This window comes from Podarcis cretensis (assembly GCF_951804945.1).
Source record: "Podarcis cretensis genome assembly, chromosome: 6".
In the NCBI taxonomy this organism is placed as follows: Eukaryota; Metazoa; Chordata; class Lepidosauria; order Squamata; family Lacertidae; genus Podarcis; species Podarcis cretensis.
The window spans coordinates 20,271,305-20,284,872 of record NC_137175.1 but is presented as its reverse complement, the minus strand read 5'-3'; the positions used below and the strand labels follow the sequence as shown (position 1 = coordinate 20,284,872).

Here is a 13,568-nt window from a genome sequence, read left to right as displayed (position 1 = left end):
CTGTAATGCACTTGATGAAATCTACAGTTCTGCTGGTGAAAGCTCACACAGCCAGGCAAAGAATGCACTGTTAACTACCTCAGAGACTGGGCTTCTGCCTTCAGCCTTGAGAGCTTGACTCTCAAGTTTCAGTTTCTAAGAAAAAGGATGCATTTATTTCTTTGGGGAAGTGAAACTCTGGATAAATCTTTCCCCCCTGTCAGCCTGTGCAGTTAACATACTAAGTGCTGTGCGAGCACAGTTCTATGAAAAGAACAGAAGCCTTCTGTCACCAGCGTGCAATCCACGCCTTTCCATTTTCTAATTCAGCTAGTTAAGAGATGTCACTTGGCTCATCAGAAGAAACATTTGGCTCCAAAGTTACATTGTGTTCTAACACCCCCCCCCAAAAAAAAAAACTTCCTACCTTGGCAAGCCTACCACTCCGCTATCTTTCTTCTAACTAAATGCTGTTATCAAAGATTTTAAATGTAAATATCTGCCTTTCAGAGCAGAAACTAGTATTTCACATCTATGGTGCCAGCATAACCATATATTTTCCAACCTGTTCTCTCATTCAGGGGTGGATGATCTCAGGCCTGGGGACTGAATGCTACCTTCCATGCCTCTGAAAACTCTCTCCAGGCTTTGCCCTTCATTGCCCTCGCTTTGCACACCAAGAGTTTTTGCAAGGCTGGAATGCGTCCAGAGTGCACGGAAACACTGCTTACCTTCCCACTACTTGTGCTGGTATGCTTTTGAACTCTTAGGTTGGCAGGATCTGGGACACAGCAATGGGAGCTCACCCTGTCGCATAAATTTGAACTGCCAACCTTACAATTGGCAAGCCCAAGAGGCTCAATGGTTTAGACCACAGCGCCACCTGTAACCCTGCGGGGTCTTTGCACGCACGGTACATGGAGATGCGTTGCACACACAGGGCGCTTCCTGCTATTGAGCATCTCACCTGACACAGTTGCAGGCAGATTTACACAACACTGGCCACTTAATGCCATCTAACCTCCCTGCAAATAAATGCTCATTATGTCAAAGCAAGTGCTACCCCACACCTTCCAGTGCATTTCCCCATCACTTTCCTTTTCACCAAAAGATCCTCTCTGTTGGAGAAGCAGGTTTGTTGCTCAAGAGAACCAAATTAACTATAATTGTGCAGCATACAATGTTGGTATGTGCTTGAACAGGGGTAGGCAACCTAAGGCCTGGGGGCCAGATGTGGCCCAATTGCCTCCTCAATCCGGCCCGCAGACGGTCCGGGAATCAGCGTGTTTTTACATGAGTAGAATGTGTCCTTTTATTTAAAATGCATCTTTGGGTTATTTGTGGGGCATAGGAATTCATTCATTCCCTCCCCCCAATACAGTCCGGCCCACCATATGGTCTGAGGGACAGTGGACCAGCCCATGGCTGAAAAAGGTTGCTGACCCCTGTGCTTGAATCTCACCTGAAAATACTGACAGTCTAGAAGCAAGCACAGATTCCAGGGAACCTTGCAGTGTGAAGTCCCTCCTTTTATCACCCTCCTATTTGAATGATCTTAAGCAGTTTGGTCCTAAATTATAATCACGATAATGAAATTATACACCCCGTTTTGAAGTTCTCCCACACCTACCATATCTTATTTCAGTGGTGTTTTGGATCTTCTTCGCCACGCTCCTTATATGAAAGCTGTCTTCAATAGCCTTGATGCATTTATTCCCCTTAGCCTCTTCAACACAGAACAGCCTACACATAGCTTCTGTTCATATATGAACTGATAGGTGACTGTCTTGTGTTCCTTCCCTCACACCTCAAGCAGCAACGTATGGAATCAAAGCATAAATCACCAGAAGGTGACCTGCTGCCAACAGTGACAAATATCCAGTTACTGAAGGAAAAAGAAAATCCCCCATATTGCATGGTGATTAATTCCACCTCCCACTCCAAGCTCTCAGCGTCTGTCTTTGGTACCAATCTCCTGTATGTCACCAATGTATGAAAAATTCTAGTCCAGTGAAAAATGTGTCCCCAGGCATTCAGTGTTATTGCACAATTTTAAAGTTGCTGCTGGTCATACAAGGACCTTGTAAAGCAGAGCAAGTTGACCACAAAAATCTTAATAGTAACAGCCCATTTGTTCCTAAATTGCTAATCCCAAGCAAGTGGGGATCTTATGCCAGGTACATCGTTTCCCACATGATGGTTTGGGTGCATTTTTGATCTTATATCACTGTGTTCCATAATCTTAATTGATGTCACTTACATTTCAGTTATAGTAATACTTCCTCAGTCAACAGCTACATAATTAATGATTTCCATTTGTGATGCTACAATAGATAAATTTATAAAGCTTCAAATGAGGAACTCAAACTATTATCTTTATTCTGTGAAAACTTTTATATGCATGAAGATTCCTTCTTTATTAGAGTAATTATATTCTAGTGTAAAATATTTGCCTGTTTTGCTTCCACCGCTCAGAATGTGATGGAGATTTATTTGTGGCATCACCAGAGAAGCAGAGATTACATTTTTAGTAGCTTGGAAGTTTAAATATCTAGTGCAATACCTAACAGTTGCTAGGCCTTCAGGTCAAGTTTGATGGATGATATCCAATGGATAGCATCACTACCCTTTAATGTACAAAAGTTCTTTAAATGGCCAGGGCTGCAGAAAATCAACAGGTAAGGCTTTCTCCATCACTGCATTCCTGAGGAAAAACCCCCACATGTATAATTCTTGACTGTGGTGAACTGGGATGGAATTATTTTTATAAAAGCTTCCAGTCTTACCATTGGAATGCAATAAACTTGCCCCCATTCTTGCCCAACATGTTGCTCCTTTGAGACGCCTGTGAAGTTATTTGGTTGCCTCAATACATAACTTATAAGGCAGCCGCCAGTGCTCATAAGACAAGGTAGTTGCATTGTCTTTGGACAAGTTCTTGTCTGAATACACTTCCTCTTGCAACTGAAGAGGCCATTCCTGAATGGGAAAGACATGCTGCGCTTGTCACATCTGTAAACCACAAGGGAAGAGGTCATGGCTGATGTTTAGCTTCTTATGATCATTCTGGAGTTGTAGGAGTGATTCCCATAAAAGTTGTGCATGGCATCTCTGCAAAATGACCAGATGTTCCTATTGTTTGCCAGAGCCTTTCATCCACTGAGAAATGTTTGCCTTGTGTTTGCAAATATTCTGACATCAGAGCTTTGGGTGACCTCTGGGTCTTTTACTATCAGCTATCTCACCTTTGGTACATGTCCATTTTGAATCTTCATAGGCTCAAGTAAGCAGAGCTATCCCTGCTTGAGAGATAGCGAGATGCAAACTGCTTCTATTTAAATTACAGCATCTATCTTTATATTTGCACCTGTGCCTATAAACTGGGGAGTTTTTTTAGCGATTGCGTTTTCCTATATTTTTAGCTGTTCCTTGTTGTAAAATGCAAGCCGACTCGAGTCCCTGTCAGGGGAAAGAGGTGGGGTATAAATAAATAAATGTGCAACAATAACGCAAATTTGTGTCTTCATTTATTTTATTTTTCTGCATGCAAAAGTCACCTTGCGCACTTTGTGGTCTGTGTCTACCACCCAGTAACCAAACCCCCGGGCAGCTCTGCCTCCCAAGTACCATACGGCATTGAGCTTGGTCTAGAATTCTCAACCTTGTAAGGGAGACCACGCCTCCTGTGACGAAACGAAAGTCGCCGCCAAGGCCGCGCAGGCGCATTCGGACCCGGTGGGCGTGGCCTGGGCGGCACTGGCCCTTTTAGGCCGCCGTCGTCCCCGCCGCCTCCTCCCTCCCCTCCGCTCCCGGCTTGTTGGCTAAAGCGTCGCCGTCCGTCGCGCTGCCGGCAGAGGCTCTCGGAAGTGGCCTGTGGGAGAAGATGGCGCTGGCTGAGGCGAGCTCCCGGTACGCGGAGGGGGCAACGGCCGCCGCTGAGCGGCTGGACCCGCTGTCCCGCTTCACCTGCCCGGTGTGCCTGGAGGTGTTCGAGAGCCCCGTGAGGGCGCCCTGCGGCCATGTGTGAGTGCGGAACAGGCCGCGGGGGCCGGAGCGGAGATAGGAGGCCGCAGGGGTGGGTGAGGTAACCATGGCAACGAGGGGCTGGGGGGCCGCTCTTGGGCGGAGGCCGGTTAGAACTGGACGGGCCGCTTTTTTCTCGCCAGGAGCGCAGCGAGGAGGAGGAGGAGGCCGCCGCGGCTCCGTTAGCCTCTTCCCTCCTCCAGCTGCACCGCCCCCGCCTTGTCTTACCAAAGCTCTGGGCTGCGGCGGAGGCCGGGTTTAAATCGCCAATGCGGTGGGAAACGGGTGTGGGTTTTTTTGGGGGGGGGGATGGTGTTTAAACCCGAGTTTCCCCTTTGGCCGTTCATAACAGCTCCCGAGTTAACGTGTTGGGAAGCGGTCGGGTCTCCGCCGGCCTGCCGCTTTTGCAGCCGAGCGGAGATGCTTGCAAATGAACAGGGCGTGTAGGTTCTTTCCAGAGTTAGAGGGATAGCTTTCGGTTCCATGGGTTTTCTTTGCAGTGTTTACACTTTCTGTTTCGCTTTTGCTCCTCCTTCTGCTGCTGCTGCTGCTGCTGCTGCACGAGCGGCTCGCCCTTCCTTTCACCAATCCCGCACCTAAGGGCAGTGCCAAACGCACCTCGAAATCTTGCGCCATAGGTTAAAAATTGTTCGTTTCTGGTAGAGCACAGGGTTGAAATGGTGGAAACAAAAGAACTAAGTGGCAATTATAAGTGACAGGTAATTAATTATAAGTGGAAGAACAGGTGCTTAATTATAAGTGAAGGAAAAAATTGTAGCCTTTCTGAGGTTTTTAGGAACCAGCATGAGAAATTGGTCGACCTTAAGCATGCCTTAAGAAAATGGGGGTGCTAGCACTTAAAACTTTCAGAGAGCTTTTTCAGATAGCATATATAATTTTTCCAGCCCTTGAAAATGGCCACGTGCTCCCAGCAGTGTTACCTTTTGCCATTTATTAACAGGTACATATTGCTGTTAACTTACTGGTGTTGTGTGAACTTAATTGGTCACATAAATGCATTTCTGTAGCCCAGAAGCCATAACGCTTAGACTCGGTTGCAGAAATGCTCTTGTTGGGTAGCCCTGTATACATGAAACAAATATTGTCATCCTGCAGTAGTAGCATGCATTATATCTGTTCTTCCTTGGTCAGTTCTAAAGAAATAAACGAAAGAAATCAAAACTGCACCTGTTGAGCAATTATGCTGCCTGTTTTTACTGGAAGTGTGAATGGTTGTGACAGGTGCAATCCAGAGTCCCTGACTACTTTTATGTGTTTTTTATTTTGCCATAATTTGATGCTATGTATATAGCATGCTAAGTATACAGCGCCTAGGAATATGATTACTATTGCTAACTCTGCTGCTTAGTGAAGTTTATAGCAGCAATATTCACTTTTTATATAAGGTGTGGCTAACTATTCACCAGTGGTATACTTTCGTGACTTCATCTTGCATGTTATCAAAAGTAAACGTCATCAGTGATTCATGCCGCTATCATTAATGTTGGTTTTACAAGGTCTTTGAGGAGCAGGTTTTATGCTCCTTATGTAGTCAATTTTAAACAAGAAGAGACATTATTAAAAGGAACAAGAAGCTGTTAACCGGTTAACTAGGTAACTTTAAGGTAAGTTATAGAAATAGTTGAATGTAGGTTGCCTTTTAAAGATTACATTGTAATATATTAATAGGTTTCTAGGTGCTGTGCTGCTTGTGATTTCTTTTGGTGTTATAAGAAAGGGGTGCATTGGCACATTGACTGATTGTGTACAATGCAAATGTTAATATACTGTCTTTTTCTCATATTAGCTTTTGCACACCATGCATTCAGGAGTGTCTTAAGCCAAAAAAGCCAGTTTGTGGAGTTTGCCGCAGTACCCTGTCTCACGGCAGCAGAGCTTTCGACTTGGAAAAGCAAATTGAAATGACAGAGACTACTTGCAATGGCTGCAATAAAAAAGTAGGAAAAGCTGGCCTGTGTTTACCTATATATAACATGAATCTAGATAAAAGCAAATTTTCACATTAGATTTCTCACTTGATAACTGTCAGATTTGTGTAAAACAAAATTCTGGTAAGCCCTGCTGAATTTCATGGTGGTGGGGAAGAGGCTATTCAGGTGTTTCAAAGAACTGGCCAAGGTAACATGTGGTTTTTTACTTTTTTCCTTGCCTCGACTAGAGCGTGGGAAATGGGTCTTTCAGTTTCCTGCAATGAGATCTGTCAGTAGTGGAAGCAATCCAGCATGTTCAGATCTTGTCACAGGAGGGGATAATGGGACATATTTTACTAACATGTCCTGTCAGTGCAAGGATTTCCACTTGCACAACAGGACTACCCCTTCTTCCATTCCGTACCCTCTCCAAATCTGCTCCACTGGGTTAGGAGAAGCCCTGGAGTAGCTTTTTGGGGGGGAGGGGCTAGAATGCTCCTTTGCATAAATCCTTGTGCTAACAGAATGATTGCCTTAGCACTACTTTGGATTCCACCCCATGACTGCACGCCAACATTACAGTGCAGGTAGTGAAGAGAATACATGGCAAGCTCTCATGCAGCTTTTTAGTATTTCTTTGTAATATATGAAGTAGCTCTCATGAAAGCAATGAATTGTTTTATGAAATTGATGCCATAATTGCTTCAATGGACCCCATGCACTTTGTTGTTTATGATTTGTAGTGAAGGTTGCATAACCCCTTAAGGGGCTTAACAAAGTGGATTTTGGATGTACGGCTGATATCTTGAATAAAGTCTGATAGTTTGGGGACTGTTTTGAGCCAAAATTGAGTCAGGAATGGAATTGCATTTTATATCTGTCTTCCCAAAGCCCTACAGATGTTTTCAACTTCAGCTCCCATCAGACCCAAGCAACATGGCCAGTGGTCAAGGTTGATGGATGTTGTTGCCCAAAACATATGGAGGGCACCACATTGTGGAGCGCTCCTTTATATTGTCAGTCTTCACAGTGAGAATGTAAGGGGGGATTAATGAAGAGCTGTTGTATCTAAAAGTATCTAAAAATACTTTGCTCTTTTGTAAGAATGGTTTTTGTCTATGTCATTTGCAGTTGAAAGTAAAACTGAAGTCCTCTATTTTTAAAATATCTGACTTTCCATGTCTCACACTGAATACCTCTCATATTCTGTACTGAGCTTAAATCAGCATCCTCTTATCTATAAATGCACATACATAATATATTAAATGTGCTCGGCTTGATCTGTTTGCCAGCTGAGTCTGTTAAAAATTCCTTGCCATTCTAGAAATTGTCAGATCATAGACTACTTTAGATCTGGTAAACCAAAATTAAAATTCTTGTTCAGTTGTAGTTTGGACAAGCAAGCTGAACTCATAAAATGGAAATCATAGAGTAATCCTGTAATTTGTGTTTTCAGTACAAATAAAATATCATACAATATTGTGACTATATAGAAAAAAAAGCTTTTGTTGGTAAATGTTAGCAACTGTACCTTGTCAGTGTCTGGAGAAGTCCAGATGATTACACAAACTTGTTTAGAGACTAACATTATATATGGGAAATGTCACAGCACAATAGGAAATATTAAATTCCATCCACCTCTGCTTTCTGAAACCAGAGTTTGTTTTATAATTTTGAAGGGGAGAGAAGTCCCCAAGTACAATTTTAATACTGTCCATATATTCTGGTGCTGTTCATGTGACCTTGTCACAATGCAATTCTTAAAGCAACCACAGTAGTTGATTTCTTTCTAGCTGATTGTATTATACAGAGTTAACTAACTTGGGGCATAAGAGAAACAGTAGACTGTTTAATCTCCTGGGAATGAAAGATAAGAACAGTGTCTGGATAAACAAGGTGTCAGCTAACAGAACAGTAAGGGATAGGCTAGGTGCTGCAGTCTTGCTGCAAAGTGGTAAATCAACTTAGTACAATGTGTCCCTTGTGTAACTCTGTTCTTTGACCCAGAGCCTGTCACAACAACCCTTTTGTGCAGTCCTTGGAACATACTTTTATGTCACATCTGAAACACCTACACTGTTTTAAAGAAAATGTTTTATTTTCTCATTCTGTACAGATGTACCTCTCAAAGCTGCGTAATCATGCAGCTTCTTGTTTGAAGTACCAGAATTACATAATGGAAGGTGTTAAAGCTGTGACAAAAGATCCACCACAGGATACCAGGTAACCTCTCAACTGCTGTGATTTGCTTACTTGTAATGGAAGCTCATATATAAGATAGGTGTAAAAACTGAGGTTTGCTGCATTTTGACAAAATGGCCTTGGAGATCTTCTCCACTTAAGGAATGGGACCCTTGAATTTTGCCACCTGAGCCCTTCCTGAAGGTTGTTCTTAGTTTAAAATGGTATCCCTGTGAGGAGATTAAATTATTTGGAGGGTACATTTACATAGTGGAAGAGATTCACATATACATATGTGTAGTTGATGACAAGAATTACTTCCTATTACAGTGGTACCTCGATTTTATGAACCCAAGTCCGTTCTTAAAATGAAACTGTTCTTAAACCGAGGCGTGCTTTCCTTAATGAGGTCTCCTGCCGCCGGTGCCCTTCCACCATTCGGATTCCATTCTTAGACCGAGGTATAGTTCGCAAACCGGGACACTACTTCTGGTTTTGCGGAGTTCCTAAACCAAATCGTTAGTAAACAGGGCTGTTTGTTAACCGATGTAGCATTGTACAGTATCTAGTTTACTGTTCCTCTTCGGAGCCACATGTTGAAAGGTTATCTGCAGCATGAAAAGTGTTGCTGCTTTGTGCCAAATGAGAAAGGGTTTTCCTTTCATATTTTAAAAGCCTCAAACATTGAGGGCACTAGAGGCTTAATTATGAGCTATTTTGTGTGCTTTTCCCTTCAGAGGTTGTAGTACTGCCTAATAGCTTGCACTGCCTATCATAGTTGCTTTGTTGAATGATTCTGCTGTGCTACTCAAAGAGCCTTCTCCTACATGAAGTTAAGCTGCTCTACATAATTGGAAGTTTTTCATAGAAGTGAAGGCCTTACCCTCTGTTTCTACAGGAGTGTTCCAAATAGGTTCACATTTCCCTGCCCTTACTGCAATGAGAGAAATCTGGACCAGGAAGGGCTGGTAGAACACTGCCGAAAGTATCACAGCATGGATGCAAAGCGAGTGGTAATTGCTTTACTTTTCAAAGTGTAGTTCAGGGTGGGTTGATAGGTCATTTAATATGAAGCGTTTTTTCCCTTGAAGGAACAAATAGCATTACTTTGATTATAGCTAGTATCCCAGTGCTGCATGACTTGCTAAAAATTTCTTCACAAACTTTTTTCCTGCCATTGCTGTATTTTAGTAACTACTAACGTAGCTGGGTGTTTGTAGTGGTGTTTTTGAATACTTAAGATTGTTTCAGTTAGTAGGAGTTGCCCCACCCAAAGTTTACACTAGGAAGCATCAAGATATTTGGCTTGTGGCCAAAGAATCCCCAGTAGAATTATGTTTGCCCTCCAAGGCTTTCTTTCCCTCCCACTCTTCCCACACCATTTCCTTATGCCTCTTGAAAAGCCATTCCTAGGCTTTGCAGCAATACAGTGCTGTGCTTGGGGCAGTGACTAATAAGTTTGTATGGACATAATTGCCCTTCTGTTCTTTGGGTTTCTTACTAAGGGTTTTCCTGGGACAAGGCTTTGACAAAGAAAATAGTGGGCAGGATCTAGAATATATGCTGATCAGATGAGGAGGGGAAACCTCCCACCAAACTTGAAATGGAAGAAATTTGGGTTGGATAAACTGAAAATTTTTCCAGGTTTGCCCGATTTGTGCATCAATGCCATGGGGTGATCCAAACTACAGAAGTGCTAACTTCATGGAACATCTTCAACGACGACACCAATTTTCTTATGATACTTTTGTGGTAAGTAGTAACTAGGAAACAGCCTCTTCAGAATTTATCAAATGCTAGTCTTTTATTTTAAACTTTGTCTTTTTGGACAGCCTTATTCTAATGTAAAAAGCTAGGAAATACTGTTTCATTTAATTGCCGTCCTTGGAGGGAGGATGACCCTTCACGGATCAGTCCATACACAGATGTGAGCGAAGCCACAACTGGGCCCTGAGCATACAGGGAAATCTTGGGCGCACCCCTTGGAAATTTGTGCCTATACCACTTAACATCCTGTAGTGGGAGAAATGAGAAGTGAAAGAAGGAAATTGGCTTTAACAGTTCTGGTACAAGACCAAAATCTGCTTAATCACATGCATTCTCCCTTGTCTCCTGTTTTTAGGATTATAATGCTGATGAAGATGACACGGTGGCCCAAGTTCTGTTACGTTCCTTGAGGGATCAGTGAATATTGCAAGGAGTAAAACTCTTCAATACTTGGCTTCCATTAGGGGAAATGTACCACAGACACTATTTGCCTCAAGATTCTTTGGCATCCTTAAAAGTGAAGAGCCTTTCTTAGTTTTGGTTCCTGCTGTCTCCATACTTGGCCTCTTCTAATGGTTGCTCCTTTACTGTTTGCCTGCTCAAGGGTATCTCTCTTCTTTCCAGTTAATCTTAAATATTATTCTCTGCTTTTTCTTTCACTTTTGACTTCTAAGGCCTATACATCACCAGGAACTTGGCAATAATTTCACCTTGTGAGCATCCTCTTCAGATTATTGTGCTCTCCTAGACATTGGTCAAGCATCGGAAGACTAGGTTTTCTAGATAATATAGAAGCCCTGGTTTGTTAGGTTCAGCTGTTAGAAATGGGCTTCCATTTCTTGATTTTGTAGAGAAATGGTGGATTTTATTCCAAATCCACCATTACAAAAGTTGATGCCAGCCATTCAACTGCACAAGTCCCAGTTGTGAGTAATTCTCTCACTTCACAATATGCTCTTCTGTGCGTTCAGCAACTGTACAGTACCTGCTTCTCTGAGTTTAGAGGGAATGGGTTGTTTCTTTAATTTGTTTGTTTTTTATTTCTCCATCTTTTGACATCTTTGCAAAGTTCAGATCTGAAGTATGATGGTGTTTGTGTGGTGCTTGGGAAGACAAAAGAATTCAAACACAATGTTTTATTTCTTGCCTCTTAAATTCAAACTTGTATATTTCTACCTCTGCGCCTAGAGTTCAGAACAATTTGAGAACAAGAGGGGTGAACTTTAGCAGCTGGTTTCTTAGATGTAATATGTTGGAAATACTGCCCTTTATGTAAAACTGCACTTCTGTATCCAAAACAAATGCTATGAAGGGATGTGCGAGAATTTCCATGCTGACATGGCAGTGTTAATGTGCTTAACCTATTGTAAGCATACAGCCACATTTTGAATTCTTAGGCTGCTGTGGTTCAAAAACATTTCAGTACATAGTATACAAGATCTGATTCTCAAATTGGTTCTTGATACCTCAAAAACCCTAGCCCTATTCTTGCCTGCGGTTTACACACTAACTAAACAGATGATTGACAAGTTGAGTGGTGTCTGCTGGCCTGGCGGTCCTGTGCTGAATGGGATAGGAGAACAGGGCTCTGTATACAGCTCTGCAGGCTTTATCTGCCAGGTCAGAAACCCTATTAGGAACTTATTCTACTGAATACCCAGAGATCATATGATGCGGCCTGCAGGTGTAATTCCACTTCCCCATCACATTTAGTCAATATATAGTGAGAATAGGGCTACAGTGAAGTGATTTGCCAGAGGATATCAGCACTTCTGAATGTACTGCCATGTAGTTAAGTCTGAAATGTTAGTCCTGAATAACCTTTTCCTTTTGCTGGATGTGTAAATATCCTCTCGTGTGGCACATTCGGATGTCATGTTCTTTGTACAAAAAATAACAGTGCATTTAACTTTCAGAAGCAAGTTTGAGAACTGGGCCAGATTCCTTAGTTCAGCCATTACTAGCCTTGGGTCCCCAGGTGGTGTTGGACTAACTCCCATCAGCCCCAGCTGTAGTCCAATAACATCCGGAGACCCAAGGGCTGGGAAAGGCTGCCTTAGATTATACTTCTGTTACACAATCAGATCATTTGTTCTGTGTTTAACGACAACCTTTTGCACTAATTATTATAAGTGAAACCAATGTGAGGTTATGGCGCCAGAGCTAATAGCGATTTATGTAAATCAGCACACATAATTTAGCCTGACAGGCATGCAGTGATAAAATCTGAGTCTGAAGTATGTTTACAGCCTGCTGAAAGATAGATTCTTAGAACCTGTGGCTTTGAGCTAATAATGACTAATAATGACATGGCACATCTGAAACTATTTTCTATGCTGAAGTGGTCTAACTGCCAGCGGCTCATGCTACTTTTTCGAAAGTGCTCTGTGTGGAGACCGCTTAGTCCTATGCTAAAATTCTATCTTGAAACCCTTGGTTGCTAGGATTTTGATTCCATATTAAGAGTTTTGCACTGAACCATTATTTTTTTTGTGTGTGTGTGAGTTTGGCCAAGATACAAAGAGGGCATGTGGTGTTTTGGGGCTCATGAAGTTCACTCCTGTCATCTTAGCCTCTTGTGTGTCTTTGCATTTCAAAGCAGTACGTGAAGTCTGGGAAACCCACCAAAACAATGTTCGGTATGGTATAGAAAGCCCCTAGCACAGGGATTGGGAACCTGTGACCCTTCAGGTACACTGCAGTTTCCATCATTTCTCCTAATTGGCCATGCTGTCTGAGGCTGATGGGAGCTGGAGTCTAACATTCCCCATGCCTGCTGTAGCCAGAAGGGAGAACTGGCTGTCCATATATGCACGGAAGTGCCTTCTGCATGTGTGTGGGCCTCTTTGAATCTTGGCCACTGTCTTTCAGTATTCAGTCAGAACATTCTGCCATCCGCCTATGGAATTCATAGGAACCTGGGTATCCTCCATGAACACATCAAATCTTTTTTGTTCTTGTAATTCTAAGTGCACTTCTAGTAATTTTAATAAACATTTTAGAGTGTCAAATCTGTCTTGTTCTGGCTTTTAAATGAAAAAAAAAATGTAAATAAACGTAATGGATAAACGCTAATGTATGGAAATACTTTGTCCCTTGCTATGGGGAGCTCCAATGGCTGTCACTTGAAGAGCAGTAAAGCTCAGTCTCTGCAAAGCTCAGTCTCTGCTGAGTCTTACTCTTCTAGGTTTTCACCAGCTTCCTCTGTTGTTGCAAAGTGAAAATCTCAAGCACAGAATTTTATTCTGGAACATAGTTTTATTGAACCAACTTCAGCCTGGCAACTCCTCCACACTGCTGTGGGAGTGGGAGAGAAGCCTTGTGCAACTCGTACTGTGGACAAAAATAAATCTATCAACACTTGGGCATGCTGACATGTACTGTTTCAGGATATGAAGGGAAAGGATTAAATGCATATGGGGTACAGAAACTGCATTAACCTGTGCTTTTTTGAAGACACTTTCATCCTGTACTAATTTGCATATGTTGGTAGGTTTCTGATCATGTTGACAAAACTATTCTAAGTGTAAAACTATTCTAAGTGTAAAACATTGCATTGCTCATTTAATCTAAATGACCCTACCAAATATAGAAAGTGACAGCTGATCAACTGCTCTGTATACAAAACAAAAACAAAAAAAATCAAGCTCGCCTCATAGAGGTATAGAAACCATCCCATATTGAATC

The 13,568-nt window shown here is 42.4% G+C and overlaps 1 protein-coding gene and 1 long non-coding RNA gene across 5 annotated transcripts; one reads left to right on the top strand and one right to left on the bottom strand.

Annotated features, from left to right (window-relative positions):
• Positions 1-3,751: 3,751 nt before the first annotated feature.
• On the top strand, positions 3,752-12,892 carry RNF114 (ring finger protein 114). Of its 4 annotated transcripts, none has more exons than XM_079980694.1 (6): positions 3,752-3,888; positions 5,810-5,960; positions 8,050-8,156; positions 9,013-9,127; positions 9,759-9,866; positions 10,237-12,892. In XM_079980694.1, exons 1-6 carry the CDS (start codon positions 3,863-3,865, stop codon positions 10,300-10,302), a joined length of 573 nt encoding a protein of 190 aa, XP_079836820.1. In that variant the 5' UTR covers positions 3,752-3,862; the 3' UTR covers positions 10,303-12,892. The 4 variants fall into 4 exon arrangements, with proteins under 4 accessions (XP_079836820.1, XP_079836821.1, XP_079836819.1 ...); XM_079980695.1 differs by having other exon boundaries at positions 3,763-4,002; XM_079980693.1 differs by lacking the exon at positions 3,752-3,888 and adding an exon at positions 3,936-4,054.
• Positions 4,307-4,720, bottom strand: LOC307218434. The gene is made up of 2 exons (XR_013839968.1): positions 4,617-4,720; positions 4,307-4,580 (listed from the first exon to the last, which is right to left on the bottom strand). It is a non-coding gene; the product is annotated as an uncharacterized lncRNA (long non-coding RNA).
• Positions 12,893-13,568: the final 676 nt, after the last annotated feature.

Excerpts from the sequence above, each read along its gene's own strand:
- RNF114 (XM_079980695.1), top strand. The coding sequence starts at position 3,863 with ATGGCGCTGGCTGAGGCGAGCTCCCGGTACGCGGAGGGGGCAACGGCC. Across the intron at positions 9,128-9,758 it reads GCATGGATGCAAAGCGAGTG|GTTTGCCCGATTTGTGCATC; the intron begins GTAATTGCTTTA and ends AAATTTTTCCAG. Across the intron at positions 9,867-10,236 it reads TTTCTTATGATACTTTTGTG|GATTATAATGCTGATGAAGA; the intron begins GTAAGTAGTAAC and ends TCCTGTTTTTAG.